This window comes from Hypanus sabinus, chromosome 15, assembly GCF_030144855.1.
Source record: "Hypanus sabinus isolate sHypSab1 chromosome 15, sHypSab1.hap1, whole genome shotgun sequence".
Classification (NCBI taxonomy): Eukaryota; Metazoa; Chordata; class Chondrichthyes; order Myliobatiformes; family Dasyatidae; genus Hypanus; species Hypanus sabinus.
In genome coordinates, this window is record NC_082720.1 from 92,586,328 (window position 1) to 92,613,671 (window position 27,344).

At 42.8% G+C, this 27,344-nt stretch overlaps 2 protein-coding genes across 7 annotated transcripts in view; one reads left to right on the top strand and one right to left on the bottom strand.

The window, feature by feature from the left end:
- LOC132405715 (uncharacterized) overlaps positions 1-27,344 on the top strand; it is a 321,522-nt gene that overhangs the window by 157,115 nt on the left and 137,063 nt on the right. The window lies entirely within an intron of this gene.
- Positions 1-27,344, bottom strand: part of faxdc2 (fatty acid hydroxylase domain containing 2) — a 112,063-nt gene that overhangs the window by 30,864 nt on the left and 53,855 nt on the right. For 3 of the 6 annotated variants that reach the window (XM_059990753.1, XM_059990751.1, XM_059990749.1), the window contains exons 2-5: positions 24,291-24,338; positions 21,857-21,960; positions 19,680-19,783; positions 14,836-14,957 (exon numbers count right to left, since the gene is read on the bottom strand). In XM_059990753.1, the coding sequence (XP_059846736.1) occupies positions 14,836-14,957; positions 19,680-19,783; positions 21,857-21,960; positions 24,291-24,338 (378 nt within the window). The remainder of the gene's footprint in view (positions 1-14,835; positions 14,958-19,679; positions 19,784-21,856; positions 21,961-24,290; positions 24,339-27,344) is intronic. The other 3 variants (XM_059990754.1, XM_059990752.1, XM_059990750.1) reach the window with 1 other exon arrangement.

A 27,344-nucleotide genomic window follows, 5' to 3' on the forward strand; every position in this document is an offset into this window, starting at 1 on the left:
TCCCATCTAGCCACTGTTGAATCCATTTTATTACTCCAGCATTAATACCTAACGACTGAACCTTCTTAACTAACCTTCCATGTGGAACTTTGTCAAAGGCTTTGCTGAAGTCCATATAGACTACTTCCACTACCTTACCCTCATCAACATTCCTCGTAACTTCTTCAAAAAATTCAATAAGGTTTGTCAAACATGACCTTCCACGCACAAATCCATGCTGGCTACTCCTAATCAGATCCTGTCTATCCAGATAATTATTAATACCATCTCTAAGAATACTTTCCATTAATTTACCCACCACTGATGTCAAACTGACAGGTCTATAGTTGCTAGGCTTCCTTCTAAAACCCTTTTTAAACAATCGAACCACATGAGCAATACGCCAATCCTCCAGCACAATCCCCATTTCTAATGACATCTTAAAGATCTCCGTCAGAGCTCCTGCTATTTCTACACAAACTTCCCTCAAGGTCCTGGGGAATATCCTGTCAGGACCCAGAGATTTATCCACGTTTAAATTTCTTAAAAGCGCCAGTACTTCCACCTCTTTAATTGTCATAGGTTCCATAACTTCCTTACTTGTTTCCCAACCTTACACAATTCAATATCCTTCTCCTTAGTGAATACCAAAGAGAAGAAATCGTTCAAAATCTCTCCCATCTCCCTCGGCTCCACACATAGCTGACCACTCTGATTCTCTAAGGGGCCAATTTTATCCCTCACTATCCTCTTGCTTTTAATATAACTGTAGAAACCTTTCGGATTTACTTTCACCTTATTTGCCAAACCAACCTCATATCTTCTTTTAGCTTTTCTAATCTTTTTCTTAAGATTCCTTTTACATTCTTTATATTCCTCAAGCAATTCCTTTACTCCATGCTGCCTATATCTATTGTAGACATCCCTCTTTTTCGAAACCAAATTTCTAATATCCCTTGAAAACCATGGTGCTTTCAAACCTTTAACCTTTCCTTTCAACCTAACAGGAACATAAAGATTCTGTACCCTCATAATTTCACCCTTAAATGACCTCCATTTCTCTATTACATCCTTCCCATAAAACAACTTGACCCAATCCACTCTCTCTAAATCCCTTCGCATCTCCTCAAAGTTAGCTTTTCTCCGATCAAAAACCTCAACTCTAGGTCCTGTCCTGTCCTTCTCCATAATTATATTGAAGCTAATGCTATTGTGATCACTGGACCCGAAGTGCTCCCCAACACATACATCTGTCAGCTGACCTATCGCATTCCCTAACAGGAGATCCAACACTGCCCCATCTCTAGTCAGTACTTCTATGTATTGTTGCAAAAAACTATCCTGCACACATTTCACAAACTCTAAACCACCCAGCCCTTTTACAGAATGAGCTTCCCAGTCTATGTGTGGAAAATTAAAATCTCCCACAATCACCACCTTGTGTTTACTACAAATATCTGCTATCTCCTTACACATTTGCTCTTCCAACTCACGCTCCCCATTAGGTGGCCTATAATACACTCCTATCAGTGTTACTACACCCTTCCCATTCTTCAATTCCATCCAAATAGCCTCCCTAGAGGAGCTCTCTAATCTATCCTTCCAAAGCACCGCCATAAGATTTTCTCGGACAAGCAATGCAACACCTCCTCCTCTGGCCCCTCCTACTCTATCACACCTGAAGCAACTAAATCCAGGAATATTTAGTTGCCAATCACACCCTTCCTGCAACCATGTTTCACTAATAGCTACAACATCATAATTCCAGGTATCAATCCACGCTTTAAGCTCATCCACCTTTCTTACAATGCTCCGAGCATTAAAATAGATACATTTAAGATACTCTCCACCCCCTCCTCTCTTTACATCCCTAACAATGCATTCAAATTTATTATCCTTTTCTTTCTTCTCCCCTACATCTTCGGGCTGAGCGCATCCCTTCTCCATCACCTGCCTTTCCTCCCTCACACACTGTCTATTTACTTGCTCTACTGGTGAACTAACCTCCTCTCCCATGGTTTCCTCAAATTGATTCCCGCCCCCCCCCCCCCCACCCATCTTACTTGTTTAAAGTCTGCCCTGTACCCCTAGCAAACCTCCCTGCTAGGATATTGGTCCCCCCAGGATTCAAGTGTAACCCGTCCTTCTTGAACAGGTCACGAACAGGTCAGAAATTTGGCTAAAGAAATTTCTCCGGATCTCTGTTTTGAAAGGGCGCCCCTCTATCCTGAGGCTGTGCCTTCTTGTCCTAGACTCTCTCACCAGGGAAACATCCTTTCACATCTACTCTGTCTCGGCCTTTCAACAGTTGAAAGCTTTCAATGAGATCCCCCCTCATCCTTCTGAATTCCAGCGAGTTACAGACCCAGAGCCATTAAATGTTCCTCGTATAACTCTTTCATTCTTGGAATCATCCTTGTGAACCTCCTCTGGACACTCTCCAATGCCAGCACATCGCTTCTGAGACGAGGGGCCCAAAAATGTTCACAATACTCAAGGTGAGGCCTCACCAGTGCCTTATAAAGCCTCAGCATCACATCTTTGCTCTTCTATTCTAGACCTCTTGAAATAAATGCTAACAATGCATTTGCATTCCTCATCACTGACTCAAACTGCAAGTTAACCTTTAGGGTGTTCTGCACAAGGACTCCCAAGTCCCTCTGCATCCCAGATTTTTGGATTTTCTCCCCATTTAGAAAATAGTCCGCACATTTATTTCAACTACCAAAGTGCATGACCATGCATTTTTCAACATTGTATTTCATTTGCCACTTTATTGCCCATTCTCCTAATCTGCCTAAGTCCTTCTGCATCCTATCTGTTTCCTCAACTTTACATACCCCTCCATCAATCTTCGTATCATCTGCACACTTGGCAACAAAGCTATCTATTCCATCATCTAAATCATTTATATACAGCATAAAAAGTGGTCCCAACACAAACCCCTGCAGAACACCACTGGCAGCCAACCAGAAAAGGATCATTGTATTCCCACTCGCTGCCTCCTACCAATTAGCCAATGCTCTAACCATGTTAAAACTTTACTGTAATACCATGGGTTCTTAGGTTGGTAAACAGCCTATATGTAGCACTCTGTCAAAGGCCTTCTGAAAGTCCAAATATACAAAACACCCACTGCATCCCCTTAATCTATCCTACGTGTAATCTCCTCTAATTATTCCAACAGGTTCGTCAGGCAGGATTTTTCCTGAAGGAAACCATGCTGACTTTGTACTATCTTGTCCTGTGTCACCAAATACTCCATTGCTTCATTCTTAACAATTGACTCTTGTTACATACCCACAGTTTGAACGGGACAGTGGGATGATGTAATTGTCTCTTGACCATGGGGTTATGTTATGTCAGTGATGGCATGTTCCAAACGGTATTTAAACCAAGCCCGCGATCTGTGACGCAGTTCTCATTTTTATTTTTGATGCAATGTTGTTGTTGCCGGTCGGACGTATGGAAGCTCCACCGGTTTTGTTTTTTGCACGTTTATTTTTCCCTTACAGTCCAGTATCGGAGAGTGAAGGCATTACTGGAGTTATCTGAGTTCAAAGGATTGCATAAAGTTAATGTCGTTCAGCGTTTTGGGAATGACCTTTGACTTCATTCAGGTATTGTGGCATGCATATTTGAGTTGAACCCCTGCAAGGTCGGGAAGGTTTGTGCAGTGACCACCCTCCAGTCAAAAGGTCAGATCCTTTTATTTCCTCGTGACTTCTGCGAACAAGGCATCTCTCAGCTGTGGGATCAGCAGATTCGTCATTACTTCAAAGGAATCGTCATTTCGTGGAAGTCTCTCCTTACTGACTGTATAAATCACATGGACTTTTGAACATATCACTTTAAGTCTGTGCTTGGATGAGAACTCGTTAAGAACAGTTTCTAAGTTTGAATGTTTGTGCCGCCTAACTGTTAACTTATGGTTAAGTTAGTCGTTTGTTTACTTCTCTAAGTTTTGAGCACAGGTTAATAAATCTCGGGATTTGTTTTAAAACCTGTCTCAGTTTCATATTCATTGCTGTAGCATTCATAACACTCTAACATCTACCCAACCACTGAGGTCAGGCTAACTGGTTTATAATTTCCTTTCTGCTGCCTTTCTCCTTTCTTAGAGTGAAGTGATACTTACAATGTTCCAGTCCTCTGGCACCATGCCAGAGTCCAAAGATTTTTAAAAGATCATTTCTAATGCCACCACAATTTCTAACGCTATCTCTTTCAGAGACCTCAGGTGCAGTTTATCTTGTCTGGGTGACTTATATGATTTTAGGTCTTTTAGCTTTTGAGCACCTTCTCTCTTGTAATAGCAACTGCACCTACTTCTCTTCCTACACATACTACAACATCAGACATACTGCTAGTGTCTTCCACAATAAAGACTGATGCAAAATACTCAATTAGTTCATCAGCCATCTCCTTTTCTCCCATTATTATTTCTCCTGCCTCATTTTCTAGCATCCTGTATCCACTCGTTTCTCTTTTATTTTTTCATACTTGTAAAAAACTTTTACTATCCACTTTGATATTATTATCCACTTGCTTTCATAATTCATCTTTTCCCCTCTAATGATTTTTTTTAGTTGCTCTCTGTAGGTTTTTAAAAAGTCCCAATCATCTGTCTTCCCACTAATTCTGCTTTGTTGTATGCCCATTCTTTAACTTCCCTTGTCAGCCATGTGCTGCACCTTCCTCATTTTTCCCAGAAATGCACACCATTGCTGCTCTGCTGACGTCCCTGCCAGCAGCTCCTTCCAATTTACTTCGGCCAACTCCTCTCTCATACCACTGTGATTTTCCATACTCCACTGAAATACTGCTACATCAGACTTTACCTTCTCCCTATCAAACTTCAAGTTGAACTCAATCTTACTGTGATCAGTGGTTCCTAAAAGTTCTTTTACCTTAAGCTCCCTAAACATCTCCAGTCCATTACATAACACCCAATCCAGTATAGCTGATCCCTTAGTAGGCTCAATGATAAACTGCTCTACACATGTCTCAGGCATTCAACAAACTCACTCTCTTCAGATCCATTACCAAGCTGATTTTCCCAATCAACCTGCATGTTAAAATCTCCCATGACTATCTTAATATTGCCCTTTTTCCTCTCCTTTTCTATTTCCTGTTGTAACCCGTGGTCCACCTCCCAGCCACAGTTGGGAGACCAGTATATATCTGCCATCAATGACCTTTTACCTTTGCAGTTTCTTAACTCAAACCTACAAGGATTCAACATTGTCCAATCATATGTCACACCTTTCTACTGATTTGATTCCATTCTTTACCACCAGCCCCTCTGTCTACTTTCCTGTCCCTCCGATATAATGAGTAACCTTGGACATTCAGCTCCCAACTATAACCATCCCTCAACCATGATTCAGTGATGGCCACAACATCGTACCTGGCAATCTGTAATAGTGCAACAAAGTCATCCACCTTCATTCCCTATGAAGGGTCTCAGCCCGAAATGTTGGCTACTCTTTTCTCATGGATGCTGCCTGACCTGCTGAGTTCTTCCAGCGTTGTGTACGTATTTCTAAGTCATCCACCTTATTTCTTGTTTCTACGCACATTTAGATACAACACCTTGAGTACCATTATCGCTGTCCTTCCTGTTTCTGCATCCTTAATACTGAGCCTGTTGGTCCCATCACCTGCCTGCCCTTCCTGACAGTCTGACTACATGCTATATTTACTTTTTTACCGTCTGCCCTGCCCCAAGTCCCTTCACTCTGGCTCCCACCCCCCTGCCATATTAGTTTATACATTGTAATGGGGAATTCAATATGCAAGAGGATTGAGAAAATCAGGTTGGTGTTGGATCTCAAGAAAGGGAATTTGTTGAATGCCTATTAGATGACTTTTTAGAGCAGCTTGTGCTTGGGCATACTCAGGGAAAGACCATCTTAGATCGGGTGTTGTGTAATAACCCAGATTTTATTACAGAGTTTCACAAAAATTAACCCTCTGGATGCAGTGATCATAATATGACTGAATTTGTTCTGCAATTTGAGAGGGAGAAGCATAAGCCACATGTATCAGTATCACAATGGAATAAAGGGAATTACAGAGGCATGAGAGAGGAGCTTGACCAGGTGGATTGGACGAGGATACTGGTGGGGGGGAACGACAGAGCAGAGATGGCTTAAGTTTCTGGGAATAGTTCACAAGGCACAGGATAGATATGTCCCACAGAGGAAAAAGTTCTCAAATGTCAGCGGTAGGCAAGCATGACTGATAAAGGAAGTTAAGGGCTACATAAAACCAAGAAAGGGAATACAAGGTAGCAAAAGTGAGTGGAAAGTTGGATGATTGCAAAGTTTTAAATCCAACGAAAGGCAACTTAAAAGCTTTAAGAATGGAAAAGATAAAATATTAGGGCAGACTAGCAATAAGGCAGGATAGCATTAGTTTTTTCAGTTATATAAAGAGTAAAAGGGAGGTGAGAGTTGATATTAGACCACTGGAAAATGAAGCTGGTGAGGCAGTAACTGGGGACAAAGTAATGGCAAATGAACTTAATGTGTACTTTGCATCTGCCTCCACTGTGGAAGACTGTAGCAGTGTGTCAGAGGACTGTGAGTGTCAAACAGCAGGAGTGAGTGACATTGTTACTACTCAGGAAATGTGAAAGGCAAACTAAAAGGTCTTATGTGGATAAGTCACCTGGATCAGATGGACAACCTCCCAGAGTTCTGAGAGAGGTTGCTGAAGAGATAACGGATGCATTGGTCATGATCTTTCAAGACTCACTTGACTCTGGCATGGTCCCGGAGGACTGGAAGACTGCAAATGTCACTCCACTCTCTAAGAAGGGAGAAAGGCAGAAGAAAGGGAATTGTAGGCCATTTAGCCGAACCTCAGTGGTTGGGAAAGTGTTGGAGTCCATCATTAAGGATGAGGTTTCGAGGTATTTGGACACTAATGATAAAATAAGTCAAAGTAAGTATAGTTATGTAAAGGGAAATCTTGTTACAAATTGTTGCAGTTCTTCGAGGAAGTAACAAGCAAAGTGGACAAAGGAGAGGCAGTGGATGTCGTCTACCTGGATTTTCAGAAGGTGTTTTATAAGGTGCCACTTGATGCTGCTTAACAAGATAAAGTCTGATGGTGTTCAAAGAAAAATATTGGCATGGATAGCACAATGGCTGACAGACAGGAGGCAGCAAGTAGGAATAGAAGAGGTCTTTTCTGGTTGGCTGCCAGTGACTAGTGGTGTTACTCATGGCTTAGGATTGGGACCGCTGCTTTTCATGTTGTTAGTCAATGATTTAGATAATGGAATTTATGGTTTTGTGGCAAAGTTTGTGGATGATATAAAGATAGGTAGAGAGGTAGGTACTGCTGAGGAAGCTATGCGATTGCAGCAGGACTTAAACAAATTGGAAGAATGGACAAAAAAGTGTCAGATGGAATACAGTGTTGGGAAATGTATGATAATGCATTTTGGTAAAAGGAACAATAGTATGGACTATTATCTCTCAGGAGTGAAAATTCAAAATCAGAAGTTAGAGCAACTCAGAAGTCCTCATGCAGGACTCCCAGGAGGTTAATTTACAGGTTGAATCTGTGATAAAGAAGACAAATGCAATGCTGGCATTTATTTCAAGGGGAATAGAATATAAAAGCAAGGAGATAATTCTGATCATTGTGGTATACTGCTTCCAGTGCTCCCGATGTGGCCTTTTATATATTGGTGAGACCCAACGCAGGCTGGGAGACCATTTCGCTGAACACCTACGCTCGGTCCGCCAGAGAAAGCAGGATCTCCCAGTGGCTACACATTTTTAATTCCACGTCCCATTCCCGTTCTGATATGTCCATCCATGGCCTCCTCTACTGTCAAGATGAATCCACACTCAGGTTGGAGGAACAACGCCTTATATACTGGCTGGGAAGCCTCCAACCTGATGGCATGAACAATGACTTCTCTAATTTCCGTTATTGCCCCTCCTCCCCTTCTTACCCCATCGCTGACATATTTAGTTGTTTTCCTGTTCTCCATCTCCCTCTGGTGCTTACCCCCCCCCCCTTCTTTCTCCTGAGACCCCCCATTCCATGATCCTTTCCCTTCTCCAGCTCTGTATCACTTTCGCCAATCACCTTTCCAGCTCTTAGCTTCATCCCACCCCCTCCAGTCTTCTCCTATCATTTCTCATTTCCCCCTCCCCCCACTATTTTCAAATCTCTTAGTATCTCTCCTTTCAGTTAGTCCTGATAAAGGGTCTCGGCCCAAAACGTCGAGGAGTGCTTCTTCCTATAGATGCTGCCTGGCCTGCTGTGTTCCACCAGCATTTTTGTGTGTGGTGTTTTAATTTCCAGCATCTGCAGATTTCCTTGTGTTTGCTCAGATAATTCTGAACATTTATAAGACACCAGTTAGACCACGCTTGGAGTATTGTCAACAGCTCAGAAAGGATGTGTTGTCATTGGAGAGAATCTAGTGGAGGTTCACAAGGATGATTCTGGGAATGAATGGGTTAACATACGAACTGCATTTGACAGCTTTGGGCCTGTATCCTCTGGAATTTAGAAAAATGCTGGGGGGTGGGAGGTGGTGCATATCATTGAAACCTACTGAATATCAAAAGGACTGGATTGGGTGGATGTGGAGAGGATGTTTCCTATGGGGTGGTATCCAGAATTAGAGGGAACATCCTCAAAATCAAGAGGCGATCCTTTAGAACTAGGGAAAGGAGGAATTTTTTTAGCCAAGGAGTAGTAAATCCATGGAATACTCTGCCACAGAATGCAGAGTCCAAGTACATGGATGTTGATCATTTCCTGATCGGTCAGGACTTCAAAGGATATGGTGTGAAGGCAAGTGTATGGCGCTGTGGGATCCAGGATCAGCCATGAATGAATGGCGGAGCAGACTCAATGTGCTGAATGGCCTAATTCTACTCCGATGTCTATGGTTTTATGGTATTACAGGACAATTCTAGCATGGACAAAGCAGTGGTTGATTAGTGGGAATAAAGGGAGCCTTTTTCTGGTTGACTGCCTGAGTAGTGGTGTTCCACAGGGGTCTGCTGGGACCAATCCTTTTTACGTTATATATCAGTGATTTGGACAGTGGAACTGATGGCTTTGTCGCAAAGTTTGCAGATGATCTGAAGAAGGACGGAGGGTCAGGTAGTTTTGACAAGTAGAGAGGCGACAGAAATACATTGACAGATTAGGAGAATGGGCAAAGAAATGGCATATGGAATACAGTGTTGGGAAGTGTATTGTCATGCAATTTGGTAGAAGAAATGAAAAGGTTGACGATTTTCTAAATTGAGAGAAAAATACAAAATCAGAGGTGCAAAGGGACCTGGGAGTCCTTGTGCAGGATTCCCTAAATTTGCAGGTTGAGTCTGTGGTAGGGAAGGCAAATGCAATGTTAGCATTCAATTCAAGAGAACTAGAATATAAAAGCAAGGACGTAATGTTGAGACTTTGTAAAGCACAAGGCTACTGAGACCTCACTTGGAGTATTGTGAACAGGTTTGCGCCCCTTATCTTAGAAAACATGTACTAACACTGGAGGGGGTTCAAAGGAAGATCACAAAAATTATTCCAAAATTTAATGGCTTGTCATCTGAAGAGGGTTTGATGACTCTGGGCTTCTAGGGTGGGGGAGACCAAATCCAAAGGTCTTAGCCTCAGAATAGAGAGGTGTTCTTTTAGAACAGAGATGAGGAGGGATTTCTTTAGCCAGAGTAGTGAATCTATAGAATTCTTTGCCAGAGACAGCTTTGGAGGCATCTTTATGTATATTTAAGGAAGAAGTTGATATATTCTTGATTGGTCATGGCATGATGGTATATGTGGAGAAGGCAGGAAATTGAGGCTGTGAGGAAAATTGGATCAGCCATGATGAAATGGCAGAGCAGATGTGATGGTCCAAATGACTTAATTCTGCTCTTATACCTTATGGTCTTACATTATTCATAGAGATTAGATCATTACACAGTGCATTGTGGTAGTACAAGAGAAAACAATAACAGAATCCAGAATAAAGTATTACAATTACTGAGAAAGTACAGTGCGGGTAGACAATACGGTGCAAGGTGATAATGAAGTAGCCTGTGAGTTCAAGAGACCATTTTATTGTATAGGGAGCTATTCAGTAGTCTGATAGCAGCAGCAGGGTAGAAGGCATCATTAAGCCTGGTGGTACTGCACATGTTCAGGCTTTTGTACCTTCAACTCAGTGGAACATGGGAGAAGAGAAAATGTCCAGAATGGGTAAGGTCTTTGACAATGGTGACTGCTTTACTGAGGCAGTGAGAAAAGTAAACAGAGTCCAGAGAGGGGAGGCTGGTTTCTGTGATGTGCTGAGCTGTGTCCACAACTCTCTGCAGTTACTTGTAGTCATGTGCGGAGCAGTTGCAGTACCAAGCTGTGATGCTTCCAGATAGGATGCTTTTTGTAATGCATTGATAAAAATTGGTGACAGTTGATGTGAACGTGCAAAATATTTTCAGCCTCACGAGGAAGTAGAGGTTTCTTTACTATTGCACCAACGTAGTTAGACCAGGACAGGCTATTGGTGATGTTCATTCAAGGAACATGAAGCTCTCAATCCTTTCAATCTGAACATCATAGATGTAGCCAGGATCATGTGCACCACTCCCATTCCTGAACTGAATGATCATAAGACCATAAGATAGAGGAGCAGAATTAGGCCTTTTGGCCCATCAAGTCTGCTATGGCATTTCATCATGACTGATCCATTTTCCCTATCAGCCCCAATCTCCTTCCTTCATTCCCTGACTAATCAAGAATCTATCAATCTCTGCCATACATAAACCCAATGACTTGGCCTCCACAGCTGCCTGTGGCAATGGGTTCCACAGATTCAGCACTCTCTGGCTAAAGAAATTCTTCCTCATCTCCATTCTAAATGGATGGCCCTCTGTCCTGAGGCTGTGCCTTCTGGTCTTAGACTCTCCATATACACTCTATCAAGACCTTTCACCATTCAATAGGTTTCAATGAAATCACCCCTCATTCTTCTCAATTCTAGTGAATACAGGCCCACAGCCATCACATGCTCTTCATATGACAAGTCATTCAATCCTGAAATTATTTTCATGAAGCTCTTTGAACCCTCTCCAAACTCAGCATATCCTTTCTCATATAAGACTTCAAAGATTTCAAAGTACATTTATTATCAAAGAATGTATACAACCTTAAGATAAGGGCCCAAAACTGCTCACAACATTCTGTGAACCTCACCAGTACTTTATATCCTTCCTTTTATATTCTAATCCTCTTGAAATCAATGCAAACATTAAAGTTGTCTTCCTCACCACCAATTCAACCTGCAAGTTAACCTTTAAGGAATCCTGGATGAGGACTCAAGTCCCTTTGCACCTCAAGTTTTTGAATTTTCTCTTCAGTTAGAAAGCAGTATAAGCTTTTACTTCTGCTACCAAAGTTCATGACCAAACACTTATGACACTGTATTCCATCTGCCATTTCTTCGCCTATTCTTCTAATCTGCCTGTCCTTCTGTAGCCTCTCTACTTCCTCAAAACTGCCTACCCCCCCATCTATCATTGTATCACCAACAAACTATGTTACAAAGTTATAAATTCTGTTATCCATATCATCGAAATTAAAAGTAAAAACTAGCAGTCCCATCACAAGCTCTTGTGGAACACCACTAGTCACCGGCAGTCAACCAGAAAAGGCTCCCTTTATTTCCACTCTTTCTTTCCTGCCAATCAGTCACTGCTTTATCGATGCTAGAATCTTTCCTGTAACACCATGCATCATGTCTTTTTACACCAGTCTTCACTGTGTTCTGAAAGAGGTAGTGGAAGAGATTGTGGAGGCATTAGGACCAATCTTTCAAGAATCATTGGACTCTGGCATGTTTCTGGAGGACTGAAAAACTGCAAATATCACACCACTCAAAGAAAAGAGGAAGGTAACAGAAAGGAAATTATAGACCAGTTAGCCTGACCTCAGCGGTTGGGAAGACGTTGGAGTCAATTGTTAAGGATGAAGTGATAGAGTACTTGTTGACACAGGACAAGACAGTACAAAGTCAGCATGGTTTCCTTCAGGGAAAATCCTGCCTGACGAACCTGTTGGAATTCTTGGAGGAGATTACAAGTAGGATAGGTAAAAGGAAGATGCAGTGGATATCATATATTTGGATTTTTTTTTTTGCAGGCCTTTGAAAAAGTGTCACACTTGAGACTGCTTACCAAATTAAGAGCCCATGCTATTGCAGGAAGATTACTGGCATGGTTAGATCATTGGCTGATCGGTAGGAGGCAATGAGTGGGAATAAAAGCATTCTTTTCCAGGGCGGCCAATGACAAATCTGTGGAATTTGTTGCCACGAGCAGCTGTGGAGGCCAAGTCATCGGGTGTACTTAAGGCAGAGATAGATAGGTTCTTGATTAGCCAGGGCATCAAAGGAAATGGAGTGAAAGCAGAAGAGTACGAATGACTGGAAGAATTCGATCTGCCCATGATTGAATGGCGGAGCAGACTCAATGGGCCAAATGGCCTACTTCTGCTCCTATATCTTATGGTCTTATTGTATTATTACCCTGACTTAGATGAAGATTAAACCACATTTTATGAGTAATTAATAGAAAAAACCAGGTAATTGCAAAGGGTTCACAAACTGTTTTTGCAACTGTAAATATCCTGTGCCTTCCAGTGTTCTTTTCCAATAACTTCTGCCCAACCCCTCTTTCATGCCTCTGTAATTCCCTTTACTCCACTGTAATACTGATACGTCTGACTTCAGCTTCTCCTTCTCAAATTTCAGGGTGAATTCATTCATATTATGATCACTTTCTTCTAAGGGTTCTTTTATCTTAAGCTCTCTAATCAATTCTGCTTCTTTACACAACATACAATCCAGAATAGCTGATCCTTTGGTTGGCTCAACCATCAGCTGCTCTGAAAAACCATCTCGTAGGCACTCAAAATTCCCCCTCCTGGAATCAGCACAAACCTGTTTTTTTCCCAGTCTACCTGTATATTGAAGTTTCCCATGATTACTTTATCATTGTCCTTTAGGCATGCATTTTCTGTCTCCCATTGTAATTGTAGGCCACATCCTTACTACTGTTTGGAGGCCTATATACAATTCCCATTAGGGTCTTCTCACCCTTACAGTAGCTTAGCTCCATCCACAATGATTCAACACCTTACAATCCTATGCACCTTGTTCTAATGATTTGATTTCATTTTTTTACCAACAGAGAAACATCACCCTCTCTGCCTTCCTGCCGTCCCTTCAATACAGTATGTATCCTTGGACAATAAGCCCCCAGCTATAATCTTTCAGCCATGATTCAATGATGCCTACAATATCATACCCGCCAATTTGCAACTGAGCTGCAAGTTCATCTACCTTATTCTGTATACTGCGAGCATTCAAATACAACAATCTTACATTTGTATTTACTCTTCGATTTTGTTCACTTTTTATGTTACAACTCATCCTGTTGACTGCAATTTTGCCCTATCAACATTACACATTGACTCTGTTTGTAAACCAGCTACCTCATCTTCAGCAATATTATCCGCCTTTCCTACGATATTTTTTGTATTGAAATATATGCAGTTAAAGACAATAGTCACACCATGTTCAACTTTGTCTGAGATCTACAACTATCTGCCTCCACAACCTCTCCACTAACAGTTCTGGCACTCTTGTTTCCATCCCCTACAATTCTAGCTTAAAGTCCACTGTCCTGCATTAACAAACCTTCGTGCTAGGACAGGGGTGTCAAACTCATTTTAGGTCACGGGCCGGATTGGGCAAAATGCAGCTTCATGCGGGCCAGATCAGTCAGGCGCGTGTGAACGCAGCTTTCATTGCCTCTGTTTTTTCAGCCTGTTCTCATGTGTCTCAGTCTCTGCTATAACTACAATGTGTTTCACTTCACAAATTCCGTTTCTTATGAAGAAGACTGCTGAGCAAGCATTATTTTTATGATTGGTATTAACTTACAATCATAGGCTTCATATTGCCAGGCCATTAATAATTAAAATAATAGATTTATCTAAAATGATCTCACAGGCCGGATATAATTGTACGCCGGGCCGGATATGGCCCGCGGGCTTTGAGTTTGACACCTATGTGCTAGGATATTAGTCCTCCTCCAGTTCCAGGATTGAATAGCTTGTCATATGAAGAGCGTTTGATGGCTCTGGGCTTGTATTCAATGGAATTCAGAAGAAAGGAAGTGATCTCATTGAAACCTATCGCATGGTGAAAGGTCTTGATAGAGCGGACATGGAGATGTTTCCTATAGTGGGAGAGTCTGAAATCAGAGGACCCAGCCTCAGAATAGAGGGGCATCCTTTTAGAATGGAAATAAGAAGTAATTTCTTTAACCAGAGAGTGGTGAATCCATGTAATTCTTTGCCACAGTTAGCTGTGGAGGCCAAGTTTTTAAAATATATTTAAGGCAGAGGTTGATAGATTCTTGATTGGTCAAGGCAAGAAGGAATATGGGGAGAACGCAAAAGACTGGGTCTGAGAAACAGTAGAGCAGACTCGATGGGCCAAATATCCTAATTCTGCTTCAATATCCTATGGTCATATGGTCTTTATCTATCAACCTAAACCCTGCTCAAAGCACCAAATTGCCGCAAGTTGCTGCCTCTTCTAGTCAATCAATGAAACTGGTTGACCTACTTCTTCTCAGGCTTCCAATCACCGAATGGGATTAGAAAACATTTAGTCAGGTGTGTGGACTGGAAAGTTTCAGGGGCGAAAGGATGCAGCATGGATGAATTGGACAAAAATGTCTGTTTCTAGCATTTGCCCACTCCTCTATACCACCCTCCCCACTAAATCAACACCCAGTGTAGTCTCACCGGGTCAGTCTTCCCTGCTTGAATCCTGTAACGTGTAATCAGCTGTGGTTTCCCAGTGACATCCACTATCAATAGAAGTCCATTCACCAACCAGAAAGCGATGGTTGGGATTACCATAGCACCTGGTAATGAAACAAAAGGCAACTGAATACTGACAATGGTTCAATGTCATCAGCACTTTCACATCAACACGAGTTAGACTGGTGAAACTGGAGATGGTTCAGGGTCACCAACACTCTCACATTGACACAGATTAGACTGGTGAAAATGGAAATAGTTCAGGGTCACCAACACTCTCACATTGACACAGATTAGACTGGTGAAACTGGAGATGGTTCAGGGTCACCAACACTCTCACATTGACACAAATTAGACTGGTGAAAATGGAAATAGTTCAGGGTCACCAACACTCTCACATTGACACAAATTAGACTGGTGAAAATGGAAATAGTTCAGGGTCACCAACACTCTCACATTGACACAAATTAGACTGGTGAAAATGGAAATAGTTCAGGGTCACCAACACTCTCACATTGACACAGATTAGACTGGTGAAAATGGAAATAGTTCAGGGTCACCAACACTCTCACATTGACACAGATTAGACTGGTGAAAATGGAAATAGTTCAGGGTCACCAACACTCTCACATTGACACAGATTAGACTGGTGAAAATGGAAATAGTTCAGGGTCACCAACACTCTCACATTGACACAGATTAGACTGGTGAAAATGGAAATAGTTCAGGGTCACCAACACTCTCACATTGACACAGATTAGACTGGTGAAAATGGAAATAGTTCAGGGTCACCAACACTCTCACATTGACACAGATTAGACTGGTGAAAATGGAAATAGTTCAGGGTCACCAACACTCTCACATTGACACAGATTAGACTGGTGAAAATGGAAATAGTTCAGGGTCACCAACACTCTCACATTGACACAGATTAGACTGGTGAAAATGGAAATAGTTCAGGGTCACCAACACTCTCACATTGACACAGATTAGACTGGTGAAAATGGAAATAGTTCAGGGCTCAGCAGCACTCTCACATTGACATAGGATAGACTGGTGATATTGGAAATAGTTCAGGGTCCCCAGCACTTTCACATTGACACAGGTTAGACTGGTGAAACTAGTTAATTATTTAATACTACCATTAATTTTCTCCCAGCTTTACATGTTTGAATTTTCACAACCTACACAGTTTCAACCACCTCTGACACTTTAGCAACTATGTCCCCTGGCAACCTTATCCATTTCTGGCAAATTGCCCCCCAGAACTTGAGGATTTGTGCTATAGGGAGAGATTAGAAACATAGAACATGGAAACTCCATAGCACAATACAGGCCCTTCGGCCCACAATACTGTGCCAAACATGTACTTAATTTAGAAATTACCCATAGCTCTCTATTTTTCAAAACTCCATGTACCTATGCAGGAGTCTCTTAAAAGACCCTATTGTATCCACCTCCATCACAGTCACTGGAAGTCCATTACACACACTCATCACTTTCTGCGTAAAAAACTTACCCTCGATATCCTCTCTGTACCTACTTCCAAGCATCTTAAAACTGTGCCCTCTCATGTTAGCCATTTCAGCCCTAGGAAAAAGCCTCTGACTATCCACATGATCAATACCTCTCATCATCTTATACACCTCTCATCCTTCGTCACTCCTAGGAGAAAAGGCCAAGTTCACTCAAACTATTCTCATAAGGCATGCTCCCCGATCCAGGCAACATCCTTGTAAATCTCCTCTGCATTCTTTCCATAGATTCCACATCCTTCCTGTAGTGAAGCAACCAGAACTGAGCACAGAACTTCAAGTGGTATCTGACCAGGGTCTTGTACAGCTGTAACATTTTCTCTCGGCTCTTGAACTCAATCCCTCAGCTGATCAAGGTTGAGTAGGTTATGACTTTATTCCCTTAAGCGTAGGAAAATCAGGGGAGATTTCATAGAAGTATACAAAATTATGAGGATATCGATAGGATAAGTGCAAGTAGGCTCTATACACTGAGATTCGGAGAGACCCGAACTAGAAGGCATAGGTTAGAACACAGAACATAGAAATCTACAGCACATTCCAGGCCTACATTACAGATACACTACACCCTAGGGTTCTGAAAGAGGTAGCAGAAGAGATTGTGAAGGCATCAGTAATATTCTTTCAAGTCAAGTCAAGTCACTTTTTATTGTCATTTCGACCATAACTGCTGGTACAGTACACAGTAAAAATGAGACAATGTTTTTCAGGACCATGGTGTTACATGACCGTACAAAAACTAGACTGAACTATGTAGAAAAAACAACACAGAGAAAGCTACACTAGACTACAGACCTATACAGGACTGCATAAAGTGCACAAAACAGTGCAGGCATTAAATAATAAACAGGACAATGGGGCAAGGAGTCAGTCCAGGCTTCAGGTAGTGAAGAGTCTGATAGCTTGGGGGAAGAAACTGTTACATAGTCTGGTCGTGAGAGCCCGAATGCTTCGGAGCCTTTTCCCAGACGACAGGAGGGAGAAGAGATTGTATGAGGGGTGTGTGGGGTCCTTCATAATCCTGTATCCTTTGCAGATGCAGCATGTAGTGTAAATGTCCATGATGGCGGGAAGAGAGGCCCCGATGATCTTCTCAGCTGACCTCACCATCTGCTGCAGGGTCTTGCAATCTGAGATGGTGCAATTTCCAAACCAGGCAGTGATGCAGCTGCTCAGGATACTCTCAACTCAACCCCTGTAGAATGTGATGAGGATACGGGGTGGGAAATGGACTTTCCTCAGCCTTCACGCTGCTGGGCTTTCTTTGCTATGGAGCTGGTGTTGAGGGACCAGGTGAGATTCTCTGTTCAGGTGAACACCAAGAAATTTGGTGCTCTTTACGATCTCTACCGAGCAGCCATTAATGTTCAGCTGGGAATGGTCGCTCCATGCCCTCCTGAAGTCAGGAACCATCTCTTTTTTGTTTTGTTCACATTAAGAGACAGGTTGTTGGCTCTGCGCCAGTCCGTTAGCTACTGCACCTCCTCTCTGTAAGCTGACTCGTCGTTCTTGCTGATGAGACCCACCATGGTTGTGACTGAAAGCCAACCAGAAAAGGCCCTCTTTATCCCACTTGCTGCCTCCTGCCTTTCACCCACTCTTCTACCCATGCCAGTATATGTCCTGTAACACCATAGGATTTTATCTTGTTAAGCAGTCTCATCTGTGGCATCTTATCAAATGCCTTCTGGAAATCCAGGTAAATGACATCCACTGCCTCTCCTTTGTCCACCCTGCTTGTTACTTCCTCAAAGAACTCTTAACAGATTTCTCAGGCAAGATTTCTCTTTACAGAAACCATGATGACTTAGACTTATCATTAATCTCCAAGTATCCTGAAACCTCGTCCTTAATAATGGACTCCCAACACTTTCCCTACCACTGAGGTTAAGTTATCTGGCCTATAATTTCCTCCTTTTTGACTTCCTCCCTTCTTAAAGAATGTAGTGACATTTGCAATTTTCCAGTGCTCCAAGACCATGCCAGAATCAAGTCATTCCTGAAAGATCATGACTAATGCATCCATTATCTATTCAGCAACCTCTTTCAAGACTACTGGATGTGGCCCATTTGGTCCAAGTGTCTTATCCACCTTAAGACCTTTCAGTTTGCCAAGCTTTTTTTTCTTTTACTATCTCATACAGGGTACCGTTACTACACATACTACCTTAGGATTATTTTTTGCAGGCATTTACAGGAAAACAGCAAAATACAATCAATATAATTTATGTAAAATTATACCTAAAAAGCCTAACAAACAATCAACGTGCAAAAAAAGATATACTGTGCAAACAAAAATAATAGACAACATGAGTTGTAAAGAGTCCTTGAAAGTGAGTCAGCTGGGGAGTGAGTTCAGAGATATGGAGAGTGCAGTTATCCAAGCTGGTTCAGGAGGTTAATGGTTGAGAGGTAATAACTGTTCCTGAAACTGGTGGTGTGGGTCCTAAGGCTCTGCATCTCTGTATCTCCTGCCTGATGGTTGTAGTGAGAAGAGAGCATGACCTGGACTGTGGGTGGCCTTGATGATGGATGCTGCTTTATTATGATGGTGCACTGTGGTGGGAACAACTTAGCCTGTGACTAGGTGTATCCATTACTTCTTGTTGCCTTTTCCATTCCTGGGCATAGTGTTTATTCATATTATATAGAACCAGGAGAGATAAAGACAGAAGAAATAGTTTCAGCCAGAAGGGTTGGTGACCAGATGAGACACACTTGAAATTGTTGTGATGTAGGGCATATAGGAATTAAATTAGATTAAAGAGTAACTTAGAAAATAGTGGGCTGTAGGAAAAGAGCATGGGAGTGAAAAACCAGATAATTCTTCAAATGGGAAAATAACAACCAGGATGTTTGAATGACAACCTCCTATGTGTGACTGTCAATCTTCCCTTCCTCCAACTGAAAGAATTCAAACCCAAGCCCAACATCTAATCACCTTACTCCCCTTTCTGTTCCTTTCCTCCAGCATACCTTTACTCTTTACAGCCACCATGGAATTCTCAGTTTTCTATTAAACCTCTTATTTTTATCACAGTCAAAGGAACCAGAGATTCCTGAATTAAATGAAGAATTATTTCCTCATACACCTGGCTCAACAAACTTAACGTTGGAAACCATAACTAACATCACTACCTCCTCTGGAAACTTGAAATGCACCCCAAACAAAAAATGTACACCAAAACCCAGAAACAATGGGCTTTACCAAACCCTGTACAACGTCCAACTCTCCCATATCTCCAAACCAAGGTATACATCTACTCTAAATCACAGGTCAACTGTACTCACCGAGAATGAAGAGAACCCATTCATTGCCTTGGAAAAAGTTGTACGCTTTTCCCCACTGTGACTGCCAGAAATCCCCGGATGCTCCCCAGAATTGTTGCAAGTGCCTGCAGATAGGATGAATATTTCCAGTTCAGAATGAGTGGGACAACACAGAAAGAAGTCCTTTGACCATAAGATGTAAGACCAGAATTAGGTCATTAGGCCAAATGGCCTAATTCTGCTCCTATGTCTTATGGTCTTATTTGGCTCATCGAGTCTGCTCCACCATTCAATAATGGCTGATCGATTTTACCCTCCTCAGCCAATTTTACACTCCCCAGACTTCTCCCCATAATCTTTGATGCTGTGTCCAATGAAGGACCTATCAAGCTCTGCCTTAACTGAACAACCTGGCCTCCACAACTGCCTGTGGTAATAAATTCCAGAAATTCACCACCCTTTGGCTAAAGAAATTTTTCCCCCATCTCTGTTTTAAATGGATGCCACTCTGTCCTGAGTCTGTGCCCTCTTGTCCTAGACTCTTCCACCATGGGAAACATTCTTACCACATCTACTGTGTCTGGGCCTTTTACTATTCAAAAGATTTCAGCAAGTACAAACCCAGAGCTATCAAAAATTCCTTACTGACTTTGTCTTATCTTTTTCTATGTCACTAAGTACTCCATAACCTCATCCTTAACAATTGACTCCAATATCTTCACAACCACTGAGGTTAGTCTAAATGGTCTGTAATTCATCTGGCATCTCCTTGTCCCCACCTTATTATTTCTCTAGCCTCACTTTCTATAGGTCCTATATCCAAACTCATCTTTTATTTTTAAAAGCACTAGAGAATGCTTTTACTATCCACTTTGATATTGTTTGCTAGCGTGCTTTCATATTTCATCTTTTCCTTCCTAATGATTCTTTTAGTTACTCCCTGTAGGGTTTTAAAAGCTTCCCAATCCTCTGCCTTCCCTCTAATTTTTGCTTTGTTGTATGCCCTCTTGTTTGCTTTTACATTAGCTTTGATGTTCCTTGTCAGCCACAGTTGTACTAATGTGCCATTTGAGTATTTCTTCATTTTTGGAATAGATCTATCCTGCACCTTCCTCATTTTTCCCAGAAACTCACACCAAAGCTGCTCTGCTGTCATCTCTGCCATTATCTCCTTCCAAGTTTCTTTGGCCAACTCCTTTCACATACCACTGTAATTTCCTTTACTCCACTGAAATACTGCTACATCAGACTTTACTTTCTCCCTATCAAATTTCAAGTTGAACTCAAATCATATTGTAATCACTGCTTCCTAAGGGTTCTTTTACCATAAGTTCCCTAATCACCTATGGTTCATTGTATAACACCCAATCCAGAACATTCATGTCACACCTATCGTAAACCTGCTAGCTCATGCTCAACTGTATCATCCTGGTTCCCACCCAGCTGCCATATTAGTTTCTGGATGGGCTATTTGTGGGTGGAAAGTGTAATAGCAGCACTAATGTGTGATAATTTCTGGTTGGCTGCGAGAGACTAGTGGTGTCCCTCAGCGGTCAGTATTGGGACCACTTCTTTTCATATTGTTTGTCAATAATTTAGATTATGGAATTGATGGCTTTGTGGCAAAGTTTGCGAATGATATGAAGATAGATGAATGGGTAGGTAGTGCTGAGGAAGCAGTGCAATTGCAGCAGGTATTAGACAAATTGTAAGAATGGGCAAAAAAGTCACAGATGAACTACAATGTTGGTAAATGTACGATAATGCATTTTGGTAAAATGAACAATAGTACAGACTATTAACTAAATGGGGAGGAGGTTCAAATATCAGAGGTGCAAGGGGACTTGGGAGTCATTGTGCAAGACTCCCAGATGGTTAATTTACATGTTGAGTCTGTGGTAAAAGGAGGAAAATGCTATGTTGCCATTTATTTCAAGGGAAATAGAATATAAAAGCAAGGAGATAATGCTGAGGCTTTATAAGATACTCGCCAGACCACATTTGTATATTTAAGGTGGAAGCTGATCATTTCCTAATCAGTCAGGACATCAAAGATTATGGCAAGAAGGCAGATGTATGGGGTTGAGTGGAATCAGGGATCAGCCATGATGGAATGGTGGATCAGACTCGATGGGCTGAATGGCCTATTCTGCTCTTATGCTTTACGGACATATGGTCTTATCACACTGTTAACTTACCAAGTCAGTGAATTCCGAAATGCTGCAAACACAAAGAGTCCAGATCCCAGGATAAAGGTGGCTTTCTTCACCGAATCCCAGAGACACCTCACCTGTAGATGAGGCTTCAAATGACAGTGTGACAAACCTCAATCATTTTAGCAACCTCACTACGCCATATAAATAACCCCACTGCAACCCATACCCCAAAAATAACCCCCCCCCCGTACTCCAGAAATACCTTCCACCACACCCAAACTCCAAAAATAATCCCCACAGCATCCCCGCACCCCAGAGGTAACCCCCACTGCACCCCTATACCCCTAGAAATAGTCCCCATTACACCCCTGTATCACAGAAATAGCTCCCACCGCACCCCATACCCCAGAATAAACCCTCCATGCCCACGTACCACAAACTAGCCCTTCTTACAGCCATGAACCCCAGAAATAGCCCCCACTGCACCGCTGTACCCTAGAAACAGCCCTCACCTACTCCCCGTGGACCAGAAATCGCCCCAGTGCATTCCCATCCCTGAAATAAGCCCACAGCACCCATACCCCAGAAATAACTCCCACGTCACCCCCCATATCCCAGACATAACCCCCACTGCACCCACGTGCCACAGAAAAACCCCCTCAATATTCAAAGCAAAATGAAGCAACATTGTACCCCTGAAATAACACTACTCCACTGCACCGCTCTCCACCACACCGTACATGCAGCATCTCACCTAAGATCACAACTCAACAACACATACTCCCAAAGCTCCATCACAGAAGCCCCGTATCCAGAAATCTAACTGACACAACACTGTAATCCACAAACCTTTTCATAGCACATCCCAAAAATCTTTCCTCTGCACAGTTATATACACTCCCCTTGCACCACATTCTTCTGCAGCACTGTACTATGCAAGGGAGAAGATTTCTGGGGCTCAGACTAATCTTTTAAAGTCATTGACCACAGGTACCAGAAGACTGGACATTGTTCTTTTACTCAAGATGGGCAGCAGTGATAATCCATGAAACTAAAAGCTCTGAGTTTTAGATCCAGGGTAGTGACATTATCAGAAAATAAAATCTAACAGAGGAAGGAACTGATTGGAGATAGAAAATAGAACAGTACAGCACAATACAAGCCCTTCAGACCATGGCTTTGTGCCAACCTTAGTCAGCATAGCAATCCTGGCTTAACAATGAGAATTTTTGTAGATTTATTTGAGAAGATCAATGGAGGCAGAGCCATAGATGTTGTCTGCTTTGAATTTTGGTAGGCCTTTGACACAACCCTACAATAGGTTAGTTAAGGACAATAAAGTACATGGGATCCTAAAAAATTGAATCCTAAATTGACATGGCTGTAGGAGACAGAGGGTGGTGGTAGTGCAGTGGTCCTCAACCACCAGGCTGCAAAGCATGTACTACCAGGCCGCAAGGAAATGATATAATTTGTCGATATGAAACGATATGAATCAGCTGCACATTTCCTCATTCCCTGTCATGCCAACTGTTGAACTTGAACGCACATGAGGTCATTACAATACCCTCGTGCCAGGGATCACTGGTTGGCCTCACACGGTCGGAGAGAAAGGCCTTTGCTACTGGCCTGGAGCGCGGACAGATGGGCACCGCCTCTGAACCTGTTTAGCACACCGAATGTTCATGGGGAACCCGGTGCTAAAATAATTGCAAACGACCTAATTCGGGCTCAGGGTTTCGTAAGTAGAAGAGCAGCTACCTCACTGCGATCTACTGAAAGTCATCCCTCGAGACAAACTTTTTGTTGCCCGATAGATCCTACAAGGGAGTGGGGTGGGCACGCACCCTATCGCATTCCTCGCTCGGTCAGTCACTCTTTCCAGACTGCGACCTGTACCTGGTCTACAAGCTGAGATTGTTTTTTCTGGAGTGATGGAGTTGGAGCCATGACCTGATAGAAATATATAAAATCATAAGAAGAGGTAGAGCAGATGGAAAGAAACTTTTCACCCTGAGCTGGAGATGGCTACAAAGTGCAGAAGGATCAGGTCTGATGTCTGGAATGTTCCACCAGAGGACAGGCTGATAGTAGAAATATTACAACATCAATGAGGCATTTGGACAGGCACTTGAATAACCAAGACATAGAAGGCCACTGACCTCATAGGGTCAAACTGGATAAGTATAGTGAAGTACAAAGGTCAGCACAAAGATGATGGTCTGACGGGCTGTTTCTATGTTATAAACTTCATGATTCTTACAGGACAGAAGTGCTCTTGTACCTGTCTCCTTGGCACTGTACAGTCAGCCTCTTCTACCCGATCTCATAGCTGCCTCCTTGGCACTGTAGAGTCAGCCTCTTCTACCTAATCTCGTACCTGCCTCCTTGGCACTGTACAGTCAGCCTCTTCTACCTAATCTCGTACCTGCCTCCTTGGCACTGTATAGTCAGCCTCTTCTACCCGATCTCATACCTGCCTCCGCGGAGCTGTACAGTCAGTCTCATCTCCCCAATCTTGCACCTGAGAAATAGAAAGTGCATGCATTATTTAATCAGTCAGGTTCAAAGGACCATGTGTGTTCGTTGCTTCACGGAATCCTGGTTAACCAGGATGCAGCGATCCAGACTGACAAGTTTACTATACACCATCAGGGTAGATCTATAGAGTCTCTCAAAAGCAGAGATGAAGGAGCATGCCTCATGATCAACACTTCTTGATGCACAAATATATCAGTGCTGTCCCAATTCTGCTCACCAGACCTGAAATATCTTGCAGTTAAGTGCCTTCCTTTTTACCTACCACGGGAGTTCTCCAGGGTAGCTGTATATATTCCACCTCAGGCCAATGTCAATCAGGCTTTAGGTGATCTAAGCAATGGGACCAACATGCATGAAACAACGCACCCTAACGCCTTCATTATTGTTTTGGGTGATTTTAACCAGGAGAGTCTGAAAAAAAAATCACTAAGCAATTACCATCAACAGATCACTTGCAATACCAGAGGAAACAACACACTGGACCATTGCTACACCACCATCAAGAATGCCTACCGTGCTATCCACGCCCTCACTTCGGAAGTCTGATCACCTGGCTGTACTTCTACTCCCCGAGTATAGGCAGAGACTGAAAACTGCAGCAGCAGTAGTGAGGACCAAGGAGGTATGGACAAGGGAAGCACAGGAGCACCTACAGCGCTGCTCTGAATCGGTGGACTGGACTGTATTCAGGGATTCATCTTTGAACCTGGATGAGTATGCTGCAGTTGTTACCGACTTCATTAAAACCTGTGTGGATGAGTGTGTGCCTACTGCTATGAAGGCACCACAGCTCTGAGGGTCCGAAGGAGCGGGAGCAGCCCCCTCCTTCCGGAGAATCGCAAGATCGCTATTAATTCAGATCTCGGAAGTGAGAGACAACGGTTTTGACCATTGTTTGTAGAGGCACCTGTGTCACGTGCATGTCCCGACTACGTGACAACTACCATGGACATTGACACCCTCAGGCCATGTGGGGGGTGGAGATTGCATCACCCCACTTTGATGGACAGATACAACTCTGCAAGTAAAGATAAAAGGGGACTGCAGGAGGCGGTACCCCCAGAGAGAGAGACGCTCCCGAAGAACTCGATTGCTCAACGCTCCCGTGAGAGCTGGAAGCCACGCAATCCCACGTGCGCTCCTAACTCCTTTGGCCTAGGGAGTGGGTGGCTGATAATACTGAGAAAGACCTCGAACTAACAACGGGGAACACAACGCTCCCCTGATTAATGAAGTGGCTTCGTAAAGACCCGGGCAAGTTTCTTTTCGTTTTTCACCGATCCCTCTAAAACACGTGAAACCCAGCGATTCCCCCCCCCGGAAGGCAAAAGTCTGCAGACTTCTGAGTGACTTTTATATTTCCAACGGACAATATATTATCCCCTAGACAACAGTCGAGATTATTCTATAATGATGATTATTGCCATACCTGCGTTTTAGATTGAGTTTTTACCGACATATATGATCTGAATGTTTGTGTTAACCTTGCTTTTTGTGCTCCCCTTTTGAATAAAAACATTTGAAAATAGTGCCATCAGACTCCAACGGACCTCTCTATCTTTGCTGGTAAGTTATCCAGTTATGGGATACGTAACACTACAAAGATTTACCATACATCCCAAAACCAAAAGCCGTGGATGAACCAAGAGGTACGTCGTCTGCTGAAGGCTAGATCTGTGGCTTTCAAGTCCGGCGGCCCAGGCCTGTACCAGAAAACCAGGTATGATTTGCGGAGGGCTACTTCAAGGGCGAAGAGGCAATTTCAAATGAGGTTGGAGGCGACACTGGTAGCATAAGTTGCAATGATACTTCACTACCAGATTAACTCAATGCCTTCTATTGAAAGGGAGAACACAACTACCATTGTGAAGATCCCTGTTGCACCTGGTGACCCTGTGATCTCTGTCTCAGAAGTCAACGTTAGGCTGTCTCTAAAGAGAGTGAACCCTCTCAAGGTGGAAGGTCCCGATGGAGTACCTGGTAAGGCTCTGAAAACCTGTGCCAACCAACTGGCGGGAGTATTTAAGGAAATTTTCAACCTCTCACTGATAACTGAAGAAGTTCCCACTTGCTTCAAAAAAGCAACAATTATACCAGTGCATAAGAAAAATAATGTGAGCTGCCTTAATGTCTAACACCCGGTAGCACTCACATTGACAATGATGAAATACTTTGAGAGGTTGGTCATAACTAAACTGAACTCTTGCCTCAGCAAGGACCTGGACCCATTGCAATTTGCCTATTGCCACAATAGGTAAATGGCAGATACAATCTCAATGGCTCTCCACACGGCTTTAGACCACCTGGACAACACAAACACCTACGTCAGGATGCTGTTCATCGACTATAGATCAGCATTTAATACCATCATTCCCACAACCCTGACTGAGAAGTTACAGAACCTGGGCCTCTGTACCTTCCTCTGCAATTGGATCCTCGATTTCTAACCGGAAGACCACTATCTGTGTGGACTGATGATAACATCCCGTCCTCACTGATGAATAACACTGGTGCACCTCGGTGGGGGGGGGGGGGGGGGGTGCTTAGTCCACTGCTCTACTCTGTGTGGCTAGGGATAGCTCAAATACCATCTATAAATTTGCTGATGATACAACCATTGTTGGTAGAACCTCAGGTGGTAACGAGAGGGCGTACAGGAACAAGATATGTCAACTAGTGAAGTGGTGTTGCAACAAGAACCTGGCACTCAACGTCAGTAAGACAAAAATGCTGACTGTGGACTTCAGGAAGGGTAAGATGGAGGAACACATACCAATCCTCATAGAGAGATCAGAAGTGGAGAGAGTGAGCAGTTTCAAGTTCCTGAGTGTCAAGATCTCTGAGGACCTAACCTGGTCCTCAGTTATGATGCAGTTATAAAGAAGGCAAGACAGCAGCTTTACTTCATTAGAGGTTTAAAGAGATTTGGTATGCCAACAAGTACACTCAAAAACTTCTATAGATGTACCGTGGAGAGCATTCTGACAGA